Source organism: Centruroides vittatus, unplaced genomic scaffold (assembly GCF_030686945.1).
Source record: "Centruroides vittatus isolate TY-2023 unplaced genomic scaffold, ASM3068694v2 contig_1109, whole genome shotgun sequence".
Taxonomy (NCBI): domain Eukaryota; kingdom Metazoa; phylum Arthropoda; class Arachnida; order Scorpiones; family Buthidae; genus Centruroides; species Centruroides vittatus.
Window position 1 is genome coordinate 591,391 of NW_027120710.1, and position 26,307 is coordinate 617,697.

At 32.5% G+C, this 26,307-nt stretch overlaps 1 protein-coding gene across 1 annotated transcript in view; it reads right to left on the reverse strand.

Annotated features, from left to right (window-relative positions):
- The window catches only part of LOC136976198 (plexin domain-containing protein 2-like), a 37,111-nt gene extending 12,031 nt beyond the window's left edge, over positions 1 to 25,080 (reverse strand). The window contains exons 1-9 of the mRNA XM_067271428.1: positions 24,957 to 25,080; positions 20,577 to 20,863; positions 19,297 to 19,443; positions 16,471 to 16,540; positions 14,793 to 14,915; positions 10,006 to 10,059; positions 6,045 to 6,109; positions 2,283 to 2,373; positions 2,095 to 2,190 (exon numbers count right to left, since the gene is read on the reverse strand). Of these exons, the coding sequence (XP_067127529.1) occupies positions 2,095 to 2,190; positions 2,283 to 2,373; positions 6,045 to 6,109; positions 10,006 to 10,059; positions 14,793 to 14,915; positions 16,471 to 16,540; positions 19,297 to 19,443; positions 20,577 to 20,863; positions 24,957 to 25,047 (1,024 nt within the window). The 5' untranslated portion in view covers positions 25,048 to 25,080. The remainder of the gene's footprint in view (positions 1 to 2,094; positions 2,191 to 2,282; positions 2,374 to 6,044; positions 6,110 to 10,005; positions 10,060 to 14,792; positions 14,916 to 16,470; positions 16,541 to 19,296; positions 19,444 to 20,576; positions 20,864 to 24,956) is intronic.
- Between the last annotated feature and the right edge of the window lie 1,227 nt (positions 25,081 to 26,307).

A 26,307-nucleotide genomic window follows, 5' to 3' on the forward strand; every position in this document is an offset into this window, starting at 1 on the left:
TGTACAATTCCAGTTTACACAGGCTTTAGTGTAATAAATAGACCCCAATGTGGTACAAATAAGTTATTATAAATCTCCAGATGTTGGAGGCATTTATACAACATTCTGTTAAATTATGTTTGTAAACCTTCAGTGTTTCAGCATTCTCAGCTAAGTTAAGATTCAAATACACATCAAACAAAACCCGATATTATAACCAAATACACCAACAACTGCCGTAAATGATTGAGCTAAATTTTGGATATATGATTAATCATTTACGGCAGTTGTTGGTGTATTTGCTTAAGATAAGATTCTACAAACAGGTTTTGACAGTTGAGGCTTTGTCCTAGAAAACTACATTTGTTCTGTCACGTAGCAAGTGCCAGAAAAGACAGAATAAAAACTTTTATTAGATACACTTCTTGTCTTCTTAAAACTAGAATCAAATGTGCGCAATTGATAGTAAGGTTTTTAACACTTACTAAAACTATATTTATCCTCATGTCTCATTTAATATCGATGTTAACTTTATTATACCAGAATAATTGGGAAATAGATAAAAGTATGCTTAAAAGCAAGCATGAATTTCTTCTCCCTCAAGCTTACTTGGTTCTTAGGCCATGACAAATTACTATGTATTAATTATTTAATTAGCCAAATTATAGAAACATACAATGATTGTGCTACAATGATAAAGGTTATACAACTAGAAGAAAACCTCGGTAACACAGAACTGGCAGCTTATTTGCGGAATAATGATGTGCACATTCAATGGGATAAAGCCAAAATCATTAGGTCCACTTCTAACTTACGCAACATTGAGTTTCTAGAAAAATTAGAGATATGTTGAAAAATAAGGAAAATATTTTTAACATTTTTGTGATCTGTTGATTGGTGACAACACTGGTCATTTTGCTTTCAAGCTCCCCCTACCCTTTATTTTTGTTCTTCTCTTCCAGACATGGACATTCTCACGGATTGTGTGAAGTTCTAATGTTAATATATGTTCTTTTTTGTTTAAATAAAAGTTTTTATTAACTATTGCAGTGTGTCAGAAGTTCTGGCATCCAGTTTCAACAAGATATATAAAGCACACTGCATCAATCATTGGGATGTGGAAAACCTATCAAATGCCTGGCTGGCAATTTACGAAATATAATTTATGAACATTTAATTGAGAATTACTTCTTATAAATTTTTAAAATATTCGATATTTATTAATTAATTCATTTTACAAAGCTTAATTTTCTGTGTTTATTTCAGTCTGTTTTGACTAAGCAATTAATGTTACAAAATCAATATAAAAGCTGAAGTTTTTAAGTGTAAATTACATTACAACTAATAAATTATTAATTACTTTCTACATATAAATAAGAACTCGTCTCAAAACTTTAGCTGCACCTTATATAGTGAACCCGTGCAAAACAAAATTGTATGGTACCAAATTAGTTTTTCTGTTTTTAACAGATCTTACTCATTAGTATTTTTCATTTTTCTACCTTTACACAATAGCGAGGTCGAGGCCGAAGTTTTAAACGCAAAAACGTGTACGTCGAACGTTCGGCGTTGCTTTCCCGTAGGCCTAGAAGTTTGACAATGGCGTTTGGAAAGTCAGTGGAATCGTGCTCGACATTCCAAACGTCATTGTCAAACTTCTAGGCCTACGGGAAAGCGGCGCCGAACGTCCGACGTACACGTTTTTGCGTTTAAAACTTTGGCCTTGACCTCGCTAATACTAGATAAATGTCACACAGTCACATACATTTTCTTATAGTAAATCACTTTAACATAGATAAAAAAATTTCAAATAAATATGTGCATAAACTAACAACTTAATTTCATTATTTATAAATTTTACTTCTCTCTTAGAGCTACAAATCAAAATTTCTCCGAAAAGAAACAGATATAATTCACAAAACTCTTAAGTCAAATACATTTTTAAACATTTTAAAAGAATGTAAATAAAGCAGATAATTTGTTTCCTAAATTTGTAAAAGTATATTTCCATAATCTCTTAATAAAAATTATATATAATAATACCTTCATAATATTTGTATCACTCTTTGTATGTACTTTGCTAACTGACTTTTAAACCAACAAAACGATACTTACTTGGAAGCGCAGTAAACACAATGGCAGTGAAATTTCCTATTTCGTCCCTTTTCATTTCGATTCGATTGTATTCGTAAATTGTCTTTCTTCGAATGTCTTAATAAAAATGAATACAAGATAAATTAATAAAAAAAAAAAAAAAGAATAGAAAGCTTCGTAAAATAATTTACGATAAATCGATTTCTTACAATAGATGGTACGATCTATAGTGTATGCGTCGGATATTCCGACTTTAACGGGATGAGAGTGATTGGCGATGTCTACTACCGATAGAGGAATCTAAAAGAAATATGCAAAATTAATTTATGTAAAGGAAATTTAAGATAAATGTAACTGAACATAATAGTGAGGTTTTATTTTTGTAGTGTAGTTAATTAACATAAAAATATTAAAGCATGCAAAATTTTTAACTTTTTGAATATGTAAACTAATTCTGTTCAGTTACAATATAAAGAGGAAAAACATTTTTACATTATTTTTTTAACTTTAAATTACTTTGAGACACCCTGTACAATATAAGTTTGAAAACAAATAAATGTCAACCACAGGTACCACTAGAGGTGATGAGTGCTTTCAACTGAGGAGAATGCAGATTTATTAGTCACAATGTACAGTTTTTGCAGTGCTCAGACGAGCGTCACGTAGTTATTAAAGAGGTCTCTTTCGAAGCCAATGATTCTGACATAGTCACTATACATTAATTTCGTGCTCAGTTTAACACCTGCCATTTGAGTAATATACTAATTGTCGATCCTATCTGTTTGCGGGGTGAAAAGATTTAGGGCGACGTCGTCGCCACTAAATACTCGAAAACTGGATCAAAGAAGCACCTATAATGTAAGTAACTTGGTTTTGGCAGGACAGCGACTCCAAGAGCCTCAGCAAGTACTGTTCACAAATTTTTTTTGGGTAAAGCTAGCTCAAAGTTTGGTGTCATACCTTGGCCTCCAAGGTCACCTGACGATATACCTGTTGATTATCTCTCATTGAAATAACCCTAAGTGCATATATTGTAGGTCTCCCAAACAATATTCAACAGTTAAAACAAAAAATTTGAGCCAAAATAAACAATATCCCAGTTGAAACTTTTCAGTGGGTCAACAGGAATATGAAGAGTAGACAGGAGGAGCGCTGTCACTAAGACAGACATCATCTTGATAACTAATGTTTAAAACATGAAATTTGTATATGTTTACTATGATATTTCTATTAATAAATATTTTTTCAAATAATTAGACATGGAGTTTTATATTTTTAACTGTAAATTAAAATATAAAACAATTGAAAGAGCAACAAACATAAGATACCTCAGTATTATAATTGATGATAAACTCCAATGGGACACAAACATGTAAATCACCTTTCCACACCTTTTTCTAAATTTAAAGACGTCACTAAAAAATTTTATGCATTTTATTATATTTATTTCAACTACAGGTAACCCCCGTATAACAAGGGAGTTATGTTCCAAAAAATTGCCGTGTTATGCGAAACAAAGAACTAGTACAAAAAGGGGGGGTTAGGTTCCAAAAATTAAAAGACATGCTATTATATTTTCATAATTAAGATAAATATCTTTATTAAAATTTTCTTAAGAAGTGATACATATTAATATAAATTAAACAGTGTTTTCGTCATCACTAAGCCCTATTAACCGAAAATTTTAATATATGTAGCCAAAAAAAGAGAGAATTAAAGTCAAAGTATACTTGTAAAGGTGTGGATTGTCCCAACGGTCGGAGGCGCAGTTCAATGCCTAAGAACCGGTAACGGAATAAAGCAAGTATGGAATAAGGGAAAAACATCTGGCAACACAAAACGAGAAGCGTTGAGATCTGGCAACACTGAAACGAGAAGCGTTGAGATCTGGCAACACTGAAACAAGTTTCGAGAAGGACAACATGTATCGACAGAAGGCGGGAAAAGAAAATTTACATACTGTACTTAAGTACTAATAGTTCACAAAAATTATGTATGAAAATCTGATAGTACGTATGAGGTACCTTTCGCACTTAAAAGCTTTATCATGTTTATTGAACTGTTGTATGGGGATTTCCCTAATTTCAAATTAGATAAAGTTCGCTTTCAATGGTTTTCATTACATTTCATGTTGTACGAGGGTTTTACCCAATTCTTGAACTGCGTTAGAGTGAATTCGTGCCGTGAAAGCACCGTGTTATACGGGGATGTTCCCAATTCTCAAACCGTGTTAGAGTGAATCCGTGCTATACGGGGGTTACCTGTATTTAGGTCTGTAATTTTTATTGCAAACCAAAATGTTCGTGGCTTTATTAAAATCTTGTGATAGAGTAGGTAGAAATGATGTATTTTGCTTTAGAAGTAAAGATTGTCTGTCTATCTCTTAACATTACATCTCTTATCAAGCACTTGATCAGAGGATAATCAGATTATTTAAAGTCAACTACACAAAGTTATATGGGTTGCATCCTTAATGCCTTGGAGAGCAACAAAAACCTCAGCATCATTCAGTTTTAAAATGGTTTCACATAGCTGATAATTTCTTCTTAACAAAACAGGTGCAAGAGGATGCCAAAGACAAATCTGCAAATGCTTATATGGAAGAACTTTCAGTTTGAAACAGTAAAGGATATCAATTCATAGGAACAATGAATTACTGTAGATGTAGTACAGTGTAAGAAAACAATTACAGGAATAAAGGAGTTGGCTAAGAGAATTGCTGACTTAAGATTTGAAGACATACAATGATATTAACAAATAATGATCTGGAAGAGCTTATTTTCAAAATTCTGAGAGTGAAGACAAAATTAAGGAGTAAAAACTCCAAGAGAAGAGACTCGATTTGGAAAATCTTGCGTAGGCAATGTGTAATGATGAATCCTTGCAGACTTTTATGAATACAATGAAATTTAAGAAAATGCTTTATGATATGTTAACACCATAAATAACTATGTTCAGATAATTAAAATGAAAAAAGGAGCAGCTTCCCATCACCATGCTCCTACAAAAGTCAACCACATTGATGTGCAAGAACTCCTACTGCTACTGAATTTGAGTCGCAAACCATGCTGTTTCAGTTTCTGACATTCTGGAATACTACTTCATGCATTCTGGTGAATAACCCTGTATGCATCTATTTTTCTCAAGTTAGGTACTCAATATGGTATAAGAAAATTTTGCTCTGTATTTTCAGAAACACTAGATTAAAATGTTAAATTGTTTTACTTATGTTTTTACTATGACATTTTTCTGCTAATTGTAAATGATTTCACGAGTGTCTAGGTCGCAAGTCGCAAACTGGCGGCCCGTGGGCCAGATACAACCCATTAAGTTTTCGTATCCGGCCTGCAGCCTCGACGATTTCTCTTCTAAAAAATCAATATTTCTAACATCTTGTGGCGATTAAAACGAAAAATTCAAACGTCAAACTGTTTACATGTCAAAAAGACCTGGCAACAAAAGGGCCTTTGTTAGAGCCTTTTCTTTTTAACTTACAGTATGTTTTGATTTACCGAATAATATCAAATATGGCCTGTGTCTGATATACATCTATTGTTGGCCTTTTGTTGCATTTGAGTTTGAGACCCCTAGTCTAGGTCATCATCTGGAACCACTTGAGATAAAATAGAAATTTAAACAAAATTTCATTTTACATGATACCTGCTTACAACATCAAACAAGACCATATTGTATCTTTAAAAATCTCAAGAATAATGCACCTAATAAGCATTTAGTTTCTACAATTCTTTACTATTTATTCAGAGAATTTTTCACCATAGTAATTACTTATTACAGTTTGTAATTTTTAATGCTTAGTTCACATTGTATTTAAAGTATTATTCATGAGTTGAAGTTTGAGATTAAAACTTCAATTCGCAAAGTTTTAATTTCAAATTTCAACAATTCGCAGATTAAAAAATAAAAGAGAAATTTGAAAATTATTTAAAATATAAAAATTGTTAAATACATACTTCTTCGTAAACGAATATTATTTTCCCATTCTTCGTCAAAGTGACTTGGAACGTGAATGGACCATCTGAAATTTAGTAACAATTATTTAAAAATACTTTAGCTCGAAAAGAAAAATCTCAATTTATTAAGTAAACTCGTTCTCATATTAAGTAAACTTTTTACTTACTTTCAATTTAGTTTATAGGAATTAATGTAAAATACAAAGAACTGACACAGATGATACTTATTATACTATGAACCGAAAGGAAATCAACTAAATTTTCTACAGATGAAATATATTCCCATACTATCCAACCCACCGGCAATGCTTGGGTTAAGAAATTTCTAGTTGGCATCTCCTTTTCTGGCCCATTTGTTCTTTTTGGGGAAGAACCAGGAAAAAATTAAAGACATGATTAATTTGGATTTGTTAGTTGGTAACTAAACGCATTAGATAATTGCTTTTGTCAAGGTGTCAATGAATTTCAAATTTTTCTTTCGATCCTCTCAAAATGAAATGTATTCTTTCTTTTTTTTATTTTACAGAAATATTCACAAAGATTAAAAAATTTCTCTCAAATGATAATAAAGTAATTCTTAATGGAGCAATCCGAACAAAACACTTTAAAGTAATATATTTCACAGAGACATTAAAAGTAGTTGCGGAATAATAAGATTTTTTAAAACACTTCCAAAACATTCATTAGATTTTATGTCAAAAGCAATATGTTCAGCCAGTTTTAGCCAATTACAAATCATAATTTAGATTAGATGCTCTTAAATTTATATGAATTAATAATTAAAATGCATCCCAAAAGTATAAAGCAACCCCTTTTTCTACACTATATTAGTATAATGATACTGTTATGTAAAACAGTACATTAAGACTTGATAATAGCGAGGTTGAAGCTGAAGTTTTAAACGTGTACGTTGGACGTTCGGTGCCGCTTTCCTGTAAGCCCAGAAGTTTGACAACGGCGTTTGGAATGTCGAGCACGATTCCACTGACTATCCAAACGCCATTGTCAAGCTTCTAGGCTTACGGGAAAGTAGCGCCGAATGTCCGACGTACACGTTTTCGCGTTTAAAACTTTGGCTTCAACCTCGCTAATGAAACGTAATTATAAGGTAGATTGTCATAGGTTAAATGGTTTTTAAAAATTTTAACATTTTTGATACCTATCCCATAAATATAAAGCCATGTATTTTATAAAGTAAACATTTGTCACAATTAGTATTTTCATACTATATGTATTACATACGATGTATGTGAGGTTAGGAATAGGCAAACAAAGAACCATTTTCTTAGCTTGTTTACAGAATATGGGATGGCTAAAGGAAAACCTTTAACTGATATGAAAAAGGCAAAAATCTTGGTATTAAAGAAAATGTCTATTCTGCAAGACTAATGTAAATAAATTAAACAGATCTTGTATATTATATGATAATTTCATTCATTTAGTCAAGAACTACGCTAAGAAGCCAACTGGAAAGCCTAGCAAACCTACACCTGCAACAACATGGGCGATTGTGTGTGAAATGGTAAAAATTTCTATATCTTTACAAGCTGTTACACATGACGACGATATTGATGTGTCTAAGTCAACCATTGAACAAATCGTGGTATGAGGCCCTCATCTGGTATAAAAGCACAAAAAACCTAATGTCTAATGCATGATGTACACGCATTAGAGTTATTTATAACTTTATAGACAATGGGGACCAAATTTAACAGTAAGAGAATGAACCAAAATCATACTTTAATACTTGACAAGTTAATAAAGAACACAAAAATGGTAAAACTTAAAGCTAACAATTCATTCAAAATACAAATTTTAAAAAATCAAAATCACACGACTTCTGGTTTAAAGTTCTTATATAGTTAATCGGAGCCTTCTGTCCCTAAGGTTTCCATATCTAGTCTCGTCTTTCATCTAACTAACTCTGTTCTCGAGATTGAGGGGAGAGAGACAGATGATAAATAGACAGACAAATAATAGTGGGAATTTATAGGTCTACGATTTTTTCAAATTGCAGCCCAAAAATATAATGGTTAGATATGCTTTAATCTGTCCACATTCTTAGCACAAGTATATTAAACCTAATGACGTGAATGTCACATCAGGTGTAGAATGGTACTTGGAAACTCATGACGTGACACTTAAGTCATATGTAGCAGAGGATTAAAAATCAGTCCCTTGATTGAAACCATGTACTCTTTTAAACCACTGAAACAAAGCATATTTGACATCTTTACGAGTTACACTATGGAACTTCTTTCTTGCTGGTACAGTATTGCCGTTGAAGTTCTCTAGGAGCACTGATCTGTTTTTTGGCATAGTTAACAATGAATTTCCAGAAATACTTTCTTTGCAACTTCACACTTTTTCAGCAGTCTCTAGTTGACTATCTTAACAATCTCTATCTCTAACAACGAAGCTTTTCACTTTCGTCTGAACTCAGAGTGTAGTCAAAACACACTGCAATGAGCTTGCACTGCCTCTTCTCAATAAGACAAAGTCAGAATAAACTGAATTTCAACCAGAATGATCATGTAATATAGAGTTCCTTTGATATATTGTTTGAAACTGATCAGTACAGCTTTAGTGATCAGATAGTCATGGACTATGAGTGTGAAAAGTGAATATGGTCCTGACTATATTGAAAGTTTAGAAGAACTAAAGAACAGTCAATTGGCTGATTAGATCTCAAGTTGATAACCTGACTGACCTACTGTAGTTCCTTAATGAAACCAAAAAGGGGTAATAAAGCAACATCTTTGATTCGGATGCCCAGCATTTGTTATAGGCTTTATTGTAATGCTAGAAAAGCAATGATCTTTTAGTTGGAAGGCTTAAATTTTCTTTTCTTCTCTGCATTGAAACTGTGACCTTTCTTAAATTATATTTTGAGACACCATGAAGTGTTGATACTAAACACTGGACTTTTTAATATCTATTTTATATTTTCTTATGTAGTTTACAGTCTAATTGTTCCAAATGCTAATACACATTTTGGGGTAGTGCCCCTCGTTTGTTGGCTGATAAAGTTTCCTACAGTGATTTTAAATCTATTGTTGACATTCTTAAAACCAAACACCACCGTGTATTGTAAACCAGTTAAAAATTCCTAAAACTTGGAGCAATGTTTATGTAAAAAATTTATTTGCAGAGTTCCATTTTTACATTTGATACAGTACCAATAATATTGCACATACCAACAGACAGCAGCCATATACTGCTTAACAAAAGTTTAGCACTCTGTGAATCATCCCATAAACTGTACTTCCGAGATTAAAATTTGCGTGATGTTCGGGTTTAAGTGACACGGTTGAATTCCTCTTGTCCTATAGTCTATTTTTGGTATGGTGGCAAATCAATGAATGCAAATCTTCATTATATCTGATATACAGCTTCGTAACATCTTAACATTTCAGTGCAGGTTTAATATTGGAGACTCATGGATATAGAGGAAAATTCACATTAACCAATAATTCACAATAACTGATCTCATTATATGCAGGCTCAACTGTACATACGTTTGTTTATCTCATATTTAAATAAAGAATATTTATCTACTTTAGGTATTTCTTTCACTTTGGTAAAACTTAGACCAGGTCTGGCCAACCCAAACTGTTTCGCGGGCCACTTTGATCGCGCGTAACATTACGGTGGGCCACAATTTAGGCAAACATGCTTTTAAAAAAGTAAAACAAGTACAAAATGAGTAAGATTTTATTGTTATACCAAGAGTTCGTACTCACACTTGCGCCTTATAACAATGACATAGGCAAATTTTCATTTATTTAATTGTTTGGGATACACATAATGGCAAACAAAAGTTTTAATAAATATATAATATCACTTAGCGGGCCACACAATTTAACGTGAAGGGCTGCGGGTTGGCCAGGCCCGACTTAGACGGATAGATAGACACACACATATTGAATATATTTAATAAAAATTTATGATAAAAACATACCATTTCCTCTGTCTTGAAGTAGCACTTTATGCCATTGAACAGTAAATGCAGTACCTTGAAAAAAAAAATTTCATTTACAAGATGCTAAAATAATAATGATAAATACAGACAACAAAGTATATTTATTGATGATCAATAGTATATAATGTTTAAAAATATTGTTTTCTAAGAACAAATAAAGCAATAAATTATTATAATTTTTTATTTTTTGCTGTTATTGATTTCTTTTAATCTTAGTATAACTGAATGCAAGAAGAAAAAAAAAATAATAAACTTAATTTAGTATATAAAAACATTCTAAATCAATAAACTTTATATTCAAATATAGGTTCATAAAAGCATGAAAAAATTAAATGATTCTTGTAGTAAATAGCATTTCTGTGTCTATTAAACTTTCACACTGGAAAGAAGAGATGATAATTTTCCTAATCTTTCCTTCTTTGTCTAGTTATGAGACAGAATAAAGTCAAATCAACTTGTCATTCATGACTTTTACTTACCTCACGAACATTTATGTTACGTGTTTCTACTTTTATATATTAACCAAACTGTAAACAATGTAAATGTAGGAATTGATATAAATTAAGTTGATAGCAGATATTCAACTATTCAATGTAATTTTAATTTTTTCTTCAATGGAATTACAATAGACACATTGAACAAGAATCACACCCCGTGGGCAAGCGTATCCGACGAATGGACATTGGAAAAGCATCGTTAAGGCGGCACCGAACAAGAAATTCAAACTTAGCTCTCGTCTTGCATAACTTAATGGTTAACCCTCTGTAGAGTTTGGCTGGCATGGCCATCAGTAAACATATAACAAACTATATACTGGATACAGAATAAGTTAAAAGCCACACCTTTATCAATCCAGCAAAAATTTTAATACAAAAAAACATTTTCAATCATTTTAAATGATCTTTATCACTTACAGAGAAATAGAATGATAAAATATAACATAAATAATTATGGAATAAATATAAAAAATCAATGGAAAATGCAAATGCAAACTACATATAAATAATATAAGTAAAGCCAAAATAACGACAGGGAATAAAATACAAGATATAAAATGAAACCTAGCATTACCCGTTAGTACCCTTAATTATTGTAAAATGATCTCCAAGCGGTAGATAATGTGTCTGCGTCCCTATGGTTTATACATCCAGTTCTCATATGTGCCTTGATTTCCAACTTATCAAGATGTTTCATTGCATGCCTGTTCGTCGTTGTTTTGATAATAGCCGCTTGATCCCATTGGTCATTAACATCCTGTTGTCTTGTGTATGTCGCTAGCACAGTGCTGTCAAGGTTCTTATCGATAGTGTACTTGTGCTCCTTGAGCCTTTGTTTCAAATGGTGCACAGAAATATTGCCAAGGTTAATCTTCAAATTGTATACCAACGTAACCCCACTGTTTACAAACTTTTAAGAAATGATAAAAAGAAGGAAGGGAGTTTATTCGGTGCCTTTACACGACCAACATTTCAATTTCAAGCTTGTTTATGTAGGTGCAACTATTCATAGGATTATTTTTAATCTAAATAACTTAACAAAGCTTTACATTAATAAAGGCATACAATCTTCTGAATTATCAGGCTAAGTTAATAATTAAATATAAAGTAATTTGTCTAGAGGTGGTTGATTAAGCCACCATTTTGCAATAATTTTAACGATTACATTGATAGTGTAATTACTAATTATCGATGATAGCTGGCTGAGTGCCAGGAAAGTGGGCCATGGGTCTTAAAGTCATACCCAGTCTGTGCTGTAAGTGACTTGTATGGTTGTATTTGAATTAATAATTCTGAAAGCAAAGATTGGACAGAGGTCTGGATAGCATTACTGGCAATGCATATCTGGATAATAAGTGGAAGTTGCAGGTTCAAGTCCTGCTTTGAATCAATTCTTTTATTCCAAAAATTCTATATTAAAATTATTGTGAGATGAGACTTAACTGCCTGCCTCTAGACAAATTACTTCATATCTAATTATTAACTTAATCTAACCATAGTGTGATAATTTGGCAGAATATCTGGCTTTAATCAAAAATCAGGTTTGCCGAGTTGTTATTAATATGTACAGGGTGTCCAAGAAAGATCTACATTATAAAATTTTGTTAAAAAAAAAGCAGTCTATCAAAATGTGGTTTGCAGTAAAAGAAGGATTAACTTAAAAAGTTTATTTATTACAAAAGCTGAAATTGTTTTTGTACATTCAGTGAATCTCAACACATACTCTTTTCGTTGCACGAAGAATGTCCAATCGGTAACTGACCAATAACTCCGACCAGGTACTGTTTCAATAGGACAGTGACTTCCTTCACTATGCAGTTTTCTTACATAATTTGCTTTGATACAATGTTTTCTGAATGACAGATTGGCTGTGGGGACCAACACCATGGCTCCTAGATCATCCAACATAACCCCATTGGATTTCTTTTTCTGGGGTTATGTAAAAGACATTGTGTATTGTTTGTAATGTTACTGTTTTGAAAGAAAAGATAACACTTGCAATCTCCAATGTTATAGAAAAATGTTAACCACTTATTTTGGGACTATACTGTATTTAAACAATACTTGACAACAAATCACTTGTCGATCGGGTATTCTTTGTGCAACTGAAGAAACATGCATTGAGATTCGCCGAATGTAGGCAAAACAGTTTTGGCTTTTGTGTTAATTTTTGTAATAAAAGAACTTTTCGTGCTTATCTCTCTTTTCCTGCAAATTGTATTTTGATAGACTGGTTCATTTTTTAAATAAAATTTTATATTATAAATTTTTCTCAGACATCCCGTATATTTAGATTAATACATGGTCCGTACGTGCAATCCCATCTGTGATTCCCTGACCAATTATGACATTATTCCCTGACTTATTAATGTCTCTGCATTTTCCCTTTCCATTATGTAATATTTGACCAAGTTTATTTAAGCCCATTTTGTACCCAATTATATAAACTATTTTATTTAAAAAAGAAAAGCTACTTTATTCACTTACAAAAAACTTGGAATAAAATTGATTATGTGATTAGTTACGTCATTTTTATGTCTCATAAAAAATTTCATGATTTAATTTAATTCGTAAATTTTATTTAAATAAGAAAAAGACTCACGTTGCGTCGTAAAATCAAATTTTCTTAAAGCAAGGAGGCAGTAAATTCAAAATAATTTAGACAGAAGAAATTGTGCACTCCGTGAGAAGGAGAAATCACTTATTGTGTGCTATTTTTGGCCCAGCACAAACCCATTCAAGGTCATTACATTTCTTCCCATACCTCTCTGAAACTTATAGTGGGAGCAGCAGAGTTTTGGCAAAAAAGTGGGTCATTGTCGATGGTTTTTCGAAATCCCGATTTTAACTCTATGCCGATATTTTGTGGACTTCTGAAAGTCTGTGGGCCATCTGAAGATGGAAATTTGTAATTAGAGGGAAGACGTACCACAAATAATAATCCTGCCAATTTTGATGGATTGATATCTCCACATACTGTATATGGCCAGCAGCAAAGAATACAACAAATAAAAATATGTAAGTTGAGTGAGGTCTGCCATGAAGTCCAAAATGTCCCATACGCAATATCATTAATTCAACTGACAGTTCTTTGCCTTCCCCACAACATTGAGTGATTGCAATGAGTTAACCAAATGTCAAACAGGTCAAAAAAACTGGGAGGGTTGTGTAAGAGACAATTGCAATTGTTTAAGGTGTGGATCCATCTATGTGTTATTAGATGAAGAATAAGATGTAAATGAATAAAGTCTTGGCGGTTATCACATTCCAAGTCAATATCTATCAGTTCAAGCAGCGGCACACTTGAAATATTCACACCGGAGTTGACACACACTGTTTTCTTATGATCTCTATCCAATCTGCATCATTTGGCATTAGTCATTTTGGCTTTTCTAATTCCTTTTAAATTTTTCTTACCAGTGATATATGTTTCTTACATTGTCAATGTGAGATCACCATACTGATAATCTAATTTTTCATTCCTTCTAGCATCAAATACAAAAGGATCGTGAACAGAGATATTGATATAAAAGTTTCTTACATTTCTGTTCATATTTCCTTTGCAATTTCTTTGACATTATTAAAATTTTCTTCAACTTGCATTTGTCGGCTTATAACTTTACAAATTCTATTTTATTGGTTATTATCGCTAAATAATATCGTAGATCCTGTCATTCTGTACAAATCAACACCAACACCAAAACCAATTTCCTGTCTCTTCACGATCCAAAGTTTCATTGTTCAAACTGTGCAGTGTTGCCATTTTCAGTGTTCAGGCGCAACCAGTACCCTTCCCCCCCACACAGCTACACACCCCCATTACCCACCATTTTAAATATGGACATAAACCTTCTATCCAACAAAATTTAAATTGTTAGATTATCATTTATAGTTTACTAGATATAAGTGCAACAAATCTTGCCATTTGTTAGGTAATTCCAGTTTTCATAGAACTCCCTATACCAAACTGAATTTAAAGACACGCTCAAATCAAAAATGAGTGAGAGCAACAGATGAGTTCCCTGAATTTCCCTGACTTTTTCTGCTAAAAATCTTATTCCCTGACTTTCCAGGTCTGCACAGACCCCGTTAATAAGAATAAATATCTATTATCATCTTATTAAAAAGGTTAAGATGTATTTTGGTTCGTTCATGTTAAATGCATTTCTAACAGAAGTTGAAATTTACTTTGTCATCTTTCTTCTAAAAAAGTATGAAAAAAAACTTGATTTTAAACATGATTAAAAAGGAAAAAAATCTGATATTTACCATTATCAAAATATCTGACCACAGATTCATTTTTTAAACTCGTATCAAAATTCGCCATTAATGGTGCAACGTACTGTGTAGCTGCCAGCCAACTATGTACATACTCCTCCATGTATAGAAAACCTAGAATTTATAATTATGAATACATTAATAAAAAGTTAATTTAATAGCATTTAAATTATTAAATTTTACAAATATAATCACAAATATAAACTTTTCAAATTCAGGATAATATATTCTTTACCGTAACGACTAATTTATTTATTTGAAGATAAGCTTCTCAGTATAATATTTTTAAAACTAGAAAAACACTCTATTAGACTAAATTGATAATGTAATTAATAAATAGATTTATGCTTTGAAATATTTACTGAAATCAAAATCCAATTTGTTTTAATCATTGGCTCAAAGAAACTCAAGATAAATTAATAAAAACTTGAAATAAACATAAAATATTGTATATACCATACTTTCCGTATAAGATGACCCCCGACTTTTACAGTTAAAATATAGAGTTTGGGATATACTCGCCGTATAAGACTACTGTACTTTCCGGCATATAAGACGACCCTCGAACTTTCGACAAGATTTTCCTGGGTTAAAAAGTCGTCTTATACGCCGGAAAATATGGTAATTTTATTTTGCTTTATTGGAGAATCTTGTATCGCAATCAATACATCACACACTTTGTCCTGACAGTGACAACAGGCTAGTGTGTTAGATTTTTGTCAGAGAAAAATTACGAATAATCAAGGCCATAGAAATATATAAAGCTAAATTAAAAGGAAGTTGCATCAACATTTCCTTAGCCCAAGCTTGGAAATACTGGTTATATTCTGTAATTCATTAGCTCATTCGCCTCTTCCTACAATGTTTTAAATAATTTTGATTTATTTTTTTAATTTATATTTCAAATTTAATTTTACAGATTACAAATAACGTAAAGAATGTTTTGTAACGTCTAGGTTATGTAAATTATGTAAGTGCATGAAAACACATCATATTTTATTGTATTATTTTTAATATTTATTTTTATTTTAGTATTAATTCATGTTGGTTAATTTAATATGTAAATTTTTCAAATCAAATTCACAATACATATAGAAAGTTTGTTTTTCAAATGTTTGATAGATGAAATGACTTTTTATCTGAAGAAGTCCTCTAAAATAAATTTTTGTAACAGTTAACGTTCAGTAACAAAGCCAATTACTATGTTATTAATTTCTTCAGAATTGAAATAAAATATTTGGATAGTTTCAAATCAAGCACATTTTATATACAGAATGCATGATAATTTTAATGTGTCATATGCAAAGCATATATCTAACCTAATTGCCATAGGGTGAAGTTCCAATAATTCTTATAAATTGGTGAGTGGAATAGTGGAATATCCTATCACGAAGCTGTAAGAAATTCAATGTGTTTACAAGTAATAACAAGACCTAACAATTTCCATTCTCTTGTCGATAATATCTTAAAATAAAAATAATATCGTTCCATGTAATTGATGTCAAATAATACTTACTGTCTTTCAGAATAGAGGGAATGTTATTTGATACTTTTGACAAGAAATAAAATTTAGCCTTTGACAAATCAAGAAAACAACCATCACAGTCTAAAGCTAATATTTATAAACTGAATCAAAAAATTTATATATAAAACAAATCAAAACATTTACCTCCAGTTGCAATGGTGATATTTCTTAAAAGATGTCCATAAAAAGGAAAATCAAATGATAATTGTACAGTCTGAAAATAAAAATTGAATTATTGTAAAATAAATTAAGACGTTGAATAACTTTGTCATATCAGGATAAAATTGAAGCAGAGCTGGAAAGAAAGAAGTGATCCTTGAACTTGTTAGGGCCGAGAGGCTACTCTCATACCTGCCGACGCAGAGAAGTGATCCAGAACAAAGCAATCTTCATCGATGACTTTGTTCTTGTGTTTTGCTTGTTTTTTTGCATCTATTTTCAGTTAGGTATATGTAATGCCTTTTTCTTTTCGATCCCTACGTTCCTATAGTCACTAATGCAAAACTTTTTTAATTATTTTATACAGATGAACTAAAATTAAGAGATTTTTTTTCCCCATAATTAACATTAATAAGATAAAATTTACATAAACAACATGAGAAAAAATTCTGTTAAAAAGTACTGATTGATGGGCAACTCTTGGCATATGTAGCAAATGTGACATGCCAATGACTTTTTCTGGCATGCAACCGATGGCTCACCGTAAAAAATAAATAACAATTTTATTGAGGAAAGTGATACTAAATAAAAATGAAATAAAGAAACAAATTCTATCAACTGTTTCAGTAATAATAAGTAATAAGAAAATTAAATAAATATCCTATTTTCAAGACATTTATCTCTGCGAAATACTGACTTACAAGCTGAGTTACCAATTTAGCAGAAAATCTGCTAAATCCAGCTTTCCCATATCATCATTAGCCAGTAGACCAAATAATAATATGCTCCCAAATATTTTGATTGGTACGTGAAAAAATTTTAAATCAAAGATTTGACTGTTTTGGGATGCACGCTTAAAAAGATTACCCACTCATGAACTACATCTTACAAATAACTTTCAATATTTATCTTGAACATGCTTGAATTGCTTGTTACTTATTCAAGTGAAATAACTCTTTCTATAAAAACAATACCTAATACTGGTTAATATTAATCCAAGATCCACTACGTCACGAAACCAATGAACCGGCATAAAAGAACTACTCACTTTGAGAAGTGAATGCTTTAGTCCATTTTTAAAAGGATATCCCCTCAGGCTGGTGTTCTACAATTTGAATCACATGTTTTTTTTATGGATCATAAACTTTATGTAGTCATTAATGATTGGAAAATAATGGATAGACACTGGTAAAATGTTTGTACGTAGCAACTTGCATGATTGTACTTCTATTTAGAATCTATATAAATCCTGTATAAGGATTTTAATAGATACTAAACTCGAGAATTCTGTAAAATCTTTAATAAAAAGACTATGTGGTGTTCTATATGAGTGTGGCAGTACGACCCGTGAATGAAACGTACAGAAAAGAACACTGCAACGATTACAATAATAAACAATGTTCCTTTATTCCACTTAGAACAAAATAAGATTCTTGTTGTTAAGGAATCCCAACTGAATTACAATTCGAGGTGTGTTAATTTTTAAGCGCGTAACAATCGGTCCCTCGTAAACGCGTAACTAACCTAACTTAAATCTAGCTTAAATCTAACTTAATATTAAGGAAAAATAAGAAAGATAGGACAGCAGAAAGGTAGAAGAAATGAAAGGGATGATTCACCCGGGATTTTCTCTTTTTCGGCGGATGCGTATCGATACTTTGTGTGGACCCTGGATCAGACGATAGTGGCTTTCCTCACTATTCTTTCTTCTCTCAATTATCGGGGTTCTCCAATATGCCGGTCTCTATATTTCGGCTCTCAACTCGATTATCGCACTTCTCTCCTCTCTCGGAAATCACGATCGAGCCTCGCTCTTGCCGTCCGTCTCTCTTCGTATCTCGTCGAAAAGTGACCCCTCTCTTAGCCACTTTTTCCCCATGCCACACACCTGCTATTGTCCCTACCGATTCTCAGAACTGCTGATCCAGCCCCACGGCAATAACGGTCATGGAAAGTTCCAGAAAGAATAGACAAAGGAAGGAGGAAATGGCAAAAATAAGATAAAATTACAATTATATACAATAAATACATATATACAATATGGCCGACGGCCACAACTATGCCTATTAAATTTGTGATTAAAAGTATTTTAATACATCTTTCTATAGAAATAATAGAAAACAGAAAATTAGAATATTAGTAATAGAAACAGCATGCTTTAATAGTTTAGAATTTATACATTGGATTATATACAAGAATTTACAATATATATAATATATACTTAACAAATATGTATTTATTACAAACAAGATTGAGGCTGCACATTGATAGATTAACTTCAATTTAATTACAGTAGACCCCCCCTATAACACAAGTTCATATAAAACAGATTCGTATAACATGGTGAAAAATTGCGATCGTGTTCATGTAACATGGTAAAAGAATGAGACAGATTGTCATGGCCGACTCGTGTCTCAACAGGAAGGATTGGTCGAATCTGGACTAATAGTGGATAAGCAGTGGACCTACTCGAGAGCTACCAGCATAGCGAGGACGCCGATTGGATGACTGCCGTCCGGCAACACGCGTATATACGAACAGTTTAGGCGGGAAAGTTGTGTTTTCTTGTGGAAAAAAAATATTTATTATTCAACGACCATAAAAATTGTCGCCACGTAGTGCCTTAAGCCTGATTACTAAAGAAAGTTATTTTAAATATAACAAGTTAATCGCTTTGGGCTGTGAACGGCCCATGTATTTGTAAGATCTACCGTGTTATAAGAGGGTCCACTGTATATAAATCTGTAATTTTTAATTATTCTACAAACAAAATGAAAAATTACATTACTACAAATAAAGAAAATTACATACCGATGCTTTCCTATATGAGTCAGACAGTAACTTGTTTACAGTAATATTTTGTTCCGGTAATTTCTGAAAATCGACCAGGAAAGGTAAGGCCTGTTCCGCAGACTTATAAAATGTTGAATTGTAGTATATGTGATAATGTTCTTCAGGCTACAAAAAGAGAAATACTTTAACATTAATTTGTTTTAGGGAATAAATTAATTTTAGAATGACGACTCTTTTTAAACATTTAAGATTAAATCTGAATCACATTGAACAGTTGACTACGCAGAGAATTTTATATTATAATTATGGAAGAAATAAATATAAAGAACATCATTGTAACTGGTCAATATTTAAAAAATAAGCAAACGATCTCATACTATACTATTTTTATTTTTATTCTCAGGTTTGTGATTAATTTATTATTATTAAAAATGTTTTTACAGGTAATCATTAATGTCTAAATCTAAATCAGTTCGACATTTTCTTTTATAATAAATCAGCCCTTGACTTAAGTGGACCATTTCACAAAAGTGAAAGATAAATGTTTACATCTCATACTCAAGGAAAGGTGATAACATACCCAATGGGAAATGTATCTGACTGAGATTTTGTTACAAAATGTATCAAAAGATGATTACATGCCTTTAAAGTAAATGGTCCCAACCATCATTTCACCAGAAGATTTTATTTAGATATAACCAGTCTAAATTAATAAGTTCTGGAAGTAAAGATCAAAGGTTAACTGGCAATGCAACCGCACGCATGTGGGTGTCTCAGGTTCGAGTCCCTCTTTGGGCCAATTCTTTTCTTCCAAAACCTTCTGAATTATTTATTAAATTTAGCTAGAGATGGTCCTAATTTCTGTCTGTACTTATACTGTATGAGTTTTCCGTTATAATACATCATTTTTCCTCGAAAAGAGCATTTGCATAAACAAAAGCGAACCCTCTGTAGCCTGGGTGATAATTGGGAAAGTATAGGAGGGCAGAACGGTGATCTATGGATTTAATAGTTAGTCACAAACACATAATATCTAATAGCAATGGCTTGAAGTTGAAGGGCTATTGCATTATATATCATATTTTCTCAAATATGATGTAGTAGCTTTCAAGTATATTATATATTTTGTGTATTTTAAAGCCATTAAATTTAACAAACAAAAATCACATAACAATGTTTTGTTTATTAAATATGTTGGTTATAATTAAGTTACAAAAATTTATATACAATCAATAAATTGATAATATTTAATTTCCTGTAAATTTTGAACGACGCCGAGCCAAATTTGCATCACTTACGGTTGTCGAAGTGTTGGGAGGAAACGTGGGTCCGAGGACAGGTTCGCCTTCGTCGGGACTGGTCCAAGCTTTCGACGAAACGTCCGGCTTACCGTTGCTATTAGTCAAATGTATTATGTTTTTCTTGGGATGTTTCTTTTCGTCGACAGTTGTAGCTTTTTTAGGATAGGCATTATCTGCAGATCTCTTAATAATAGTATAAGATACTTCATTTATTTTAGAATTAGCAAGTTCCGAATTTTCCACATTACCGTAATACCGAAATTCGATTTCTGTATACGTGTTATCTGAAAAATTAAAATTTACAGTAATTATTGTATATTACAAATTTTAAAAAATTGTAATGTTTTAATTATTATTTAGAAATGTTATTTTTATATAACATTTGTCTTTCTATTGGTATTCATATAAGTACAGGTACTCCTCACTTTACAACCAAGTTCTGTTCTGACGACTACGTCGTTAAGCGAATTGGTCGATAAGCGAGGAACTTGCGCCGGGAATATAGGATCGTTGTAAAATTACACAAATTATGCAACAAACCTCAAATTTATTCATAAAAAGACTATTATAGTACGTGCAAGCCTATTATAGTACACTTAGTGCACATGTCACCATTTGCCATTGACCGACACTCAAGCCGAGAAAGGGAACGATTGTAAGTGCGAGTGGTCGTTAAGCAGCTAGGTCGTAAAGTGAGGAGTACCTGTACTAAGTTCAAACTTTTTAACTTCAAATAGAGCTTTCATCAGATTCCTGTTTTTAATTATTACTTTAAAACAATTTGTATGCAAGCTCATATTTGACAATTGAATGCCAATTTTACTACTTTCCTGACTGTTATATATATATATAACATAGAAAATGTATGGCAATCAATCAAAATGACCCCCCAAATATTTTTAATTTTGGACTCGGAGGCTGAAAAACTTCCAGAAATGCATAAGAAAGTGGGGATTTTTCTTTATGTATAGATGTTAGTACGTGTGGGGGGCACAATTTTCCCTTTGAACAATCTCCTTTGAAAAGGGATACTGGTTATATGCTGAATTTAAATTCCAATCCGAATTTAATGTTGATTCACACTGACTGGTCGGTGGCAGGCAACCAATCTACCAGACCAACGGTTGAATCTGATTTATGATTGGGGAAAATGACACCAAGTATTTAACATAATTCATCAAAATAGATCAGAGTTAAGATTTAATTTTTTAATAAATATTAGTAATTAAAATACACATTAATCTTCAGTCCAACATGAAATACAAGAAGTCTATTTTATTATTGTTACTAGACTCCTTTGTCTAGTAATAATAATAAAATAAAGATGATAAATCATATTTATTTTTACACCTAATTTACATAATTAGAACAGTTCACAATCGCCACGAAACATATTCATTCATAAACACAATCAAATTAAGGAAGTGATTGGCGAGTACAGGGATAAATTTCCCAGTATTTCAGAAAGATTTCTCTGTAGCTATTTCCCTCTTAAGGCTAAGTACTGTACTATTCACATGAGGCAAACACATGTTAGCAAAGACAATACGCAACCTGAACTTGTGCATGTATGCCACAGTACTAAGCTATTGTCTTTGCTAATGCATACTCAAATTGAAAGTTATTTAAAATGTTAAATTTACAAATTTATTCAAAAATTAGTTTAATTAAAAACTATCAACTTTTTGATACCTTCACATAAGCATGTCTTCATTTTGAATTTATTTTAAAACATGTCAGATGATTAACCTTGTAATTTCTGTCTTGCAATATTCACATTTTAAGCTTGAAGATCAACGATTAACATCTGAGGATAAGGAGAAACTCGCCTAAAAACATTTAGTGCAATTTTACCTTTCAAGTTGGCTACTTTTCTAATATATTGATGATTTTACACAAAATAAATAAATACAGCAACTTTCTCACTATTTTAAAATTGAAATATCCTTATTACAATTAATTATTTTCTTTATCTAACACATTTAACTATTTAAATAACTAATTGGTAGAAAACTATTTAAACCGAGAAAAAACAAACGGACCAAATTAAACAAAAATACGTACAGGGGCGAACGAAAATAGCTTTACTGTCGCTCGTACAGGAAAAGAAACAATTACTGTCATCAATTTCAATAATCAATCAAAAGACAAATGTAGATAAATAATATGATAATTAATAAACTAGAGACACTGTAGTACTTTGTCATATTGCAATAGAATTGAGGCAGAGCATTGTGGTTTGTAATTAAAAAGTTTTAAATCATTATTAGTAAATATAATTTAAATTATCTTTTGCTCCATCTAACCTGAGTACTGCCATGTGTTTGAACGTGCATGTTAGCTTGCAGAGCCGTAACTAGGGTATGGCCAACGTAGCCCCCGCCATAGGCACCGATTTAATAAAGGTGCCGACGAGAAGGTTTCAAAATAATATGTATTCGAAATTAATAACACAAAAAAACTTCTGTATTTATATTTATATAGTATTTATGATCTGTAATTTCTACAAACATATTAAATAAAAATAAAAATGGTTGTTTATTTTTGAAACATAACAAAAATTAAAAAGGTGCCATTTTTATTCTTGGCCATAGGCATCCAAAATCCTAGTTACAGCACTGTTAGCTTGCAAGCATGCATGTATGAGAGAGAGAGAAATGTATGGTGATCAGAAGAAAACAGTTGCAAGCCCAAGAGAAGGCAAGCCCAAAGAGAAGGCAAGCCCAAAGAGAAGGCAATCCTTACACTCATGGGCCACAAAAAGGCAATCCTTGCACTTGCCAGAAAGAAACATTAATTCTTACATCATCCAGGCACAGAAGAGGCAATCCTTAAATATGCTTAGTGTTTATTCTTATGTTTTGTTCATTTTTGGCACCCATCTTCTATTGGATATGTGCAATACTTTATATATATATATATATATTTATCCCTTAAATTCTGTTAGGTATGCACAATTGCATCGGAGAGCACAGACACCGTCTCTGATTTTGTCATATCTCAAATAAAGTCACGGATCCACATTTTTTATTACATTTTTGGATCACAATTAATTGAAAATGGCAAAGTTTTGTCAAAATTGACCATCAGATTTTGAGAACTAACACAATTCCATAAGCCACATGTAAGAGGCTTCACTAATCCTCTGCCTCAATAAATAAACACTTGTGTTATGTTTTTCACAATTGTAAACCTACTTTTGTAAACTCGAAATAACCCAACTTGCGGTTTGTACCAGAAAGTTCGTATATAGTTAATCTCAGCCTCCCATCCCCAAGCTTTCTATATCAGGTCTCGACTTTCATCTATCTAACTCCATTCTCTAGATTAAGGAAAAACAGACCGCAAGGAAGACATATGGACGAATGCGAGAACTAATATTTATAATTTTTTTCAAATTGCAGCCCAATTATTTAACTTAATTAAAATAAGCATGATAAAATCAATATATAATTTATCGTCAAAACCAAAATTTTACGCATTTCGTTCATACATTTTAACGAAATCAAATAACTCGAAGTCGGATTCGTCTTTATCTAATCTATTTAGAAAATAACCAAAGCTTCCTCGACCGATAAACATTTTTGCCTCTTTCTTTTCAAAATACAAATTATAAAACCAGAAAATTATAAATTATGGGAAAGCAAGCAAAAAGTAAAGCATTTACAAATCTAGTAATTATTATTATTATTAGTAGTTTGCTCAAAATTGACACTTAGCATCGGCAGCATGACAATCAATAATACAGAACAATTTACAATAATATAAAAGAAATAAAGAATAAATAAAGGTAAAGAAATAACGCATAGTTCCCGGAGGGTGGTGCGTGATTGCGAATTGAGTGAGACGTAATCTTTCGCGTCCTAATTTTTTTGGAGATCCACCGAGGGGATCCGGAACTGTCAACTCCCGGAGGAACCTTCTGGGCCGCGGAACGACGGAGAAGAGGGAGAAAGAATCTCCGACGCTGAGCGACCGGGGAGGTCGCCAGCATCCTCGTCTTCGGGAACGAGAACCGAAATTTCCCGGGTACGGACTTCCCGGAAGGGACGAAAGGCCGCATCCCCATCTTCTCGTTTCTCGTCGTCGTCTCAGGTCCTCCCGCGGACCATTGTTGTAAAGAGGAAGCGGCGGCGCGGCGCCTCCGGCGGCATTCCGGAAAGACGACGGATCAAAAGGTCGCCTCCCGGAGCGACAATCGGTCGGTTTTTCGGGCGCGTAATTCGGCCGGACGGACTCGAAGGCCGTGTGTGATCGAGGACGTGAAACCCAAGAACGTCAGAGAAGTTCCGGGGACAAACGAACAGAAGTGGAAAAATTGCAGGACGAATGATGGACGGAAAATAATTTTTCGGAAAGAGGAATGGGTCAACTCACCATTGGATCGGAGGAGCATCAACAACACCGCCAGACAGACCGTCGACAAAACTATCGAGGCGATCTTGACCCACCTCCACACGGCCGCCATGTCGCGCGCTATTTTGGCTCCCTCCGGTGGCGCGAGAAGGCGAAACCGTTTCCCGGAAAGGAAAATAAAGATGGCAATTTCAAAAATAAATAATAATTTTGTACGATAATTTCTTACTTCCAAAATAACTGCTAATTATCCAAAGAAAATATAATTATCAAAGCTATTTTTCTACGTGTCGACATTTTTGTCTTTTTCGTCGCTAGAGGGCTACTCAATTTTTGGAATCCAGTTCCCGCAATTGGCGCTGTTCGCCGTAGCGGCATAATTTAGAACTAATGTTTACCAGAGAGCTAGACTCTTCTGCTGTGACCTTGGTTATAGCGCTCTTGGTGGCAACGAGTTAGAATATTCTACCTCGTTGCCTTTACACAGTACAAATAGTACGCCTCACTTGACTAAAAGGAAAATGGCGGACGTGTATTCAATTTTTTTTTCGACACTGCGTCGCTACAACCACTCTATGTAGTTTTTGTTACTCGGTTTTTATTTCTATCTTAATTAACTGGATTTCTTGTTATTTATTTTTGTTTTAAATGGTTTGGTGTTAAACACCGCCAGAAAATAGCATAAGATTGTTTCGTTTAATCGCTGACAAAACTAGAAGATGGCTTCAATATTGCAGAAGAACCAAGTGTAAAAAAAAAAAAAAAAAAAAAAAAAAAAAAAAAACAGATTTCGAGGCTGTATGAGAATTAGTGGATAAATAATGTTGGAAATATAAATTTACCAAGTGTTTACAATAACTTTTGTAATATAATGTAACTGAATCTGTTAGATACATTTTGAGGAGTCACAATTTGAAGTTAAAAGAGTAGACGAGAGAAAATTATTGCTGCTGATCATAAATATAAATGTGTAAATTATTGTAAATATTAATTATACAATTTTCTTAAGTTCTAGTTTTATTTTCGATGCTTTACTTTTTCGGCTCTGTTATATATAACAGATGAAAAGTATGGCAATCGGTATCAATTACTTGAATTAATACACACAGCTGTATGTGGACCAATGCAAACAGCAACGCAAAGAAGCAAAATATACATTTTAACCATGTTAGTGGAAGAACTCAACGAATCAGATCGGACAAAAGAGGTGAATTTTCAAGCACCAACTTAAAGGCGTTCTTTAAAAATGAAGGTATTCTATGGGAAACTACGACACCTTATTCCTCGCAACAAAATGGAGTGGTTGGATGGGTTGAATAGTTGAAAAAGGACTGAAGTTTTCTGCTTGGGACAGCCATTCACAACCCAAGTC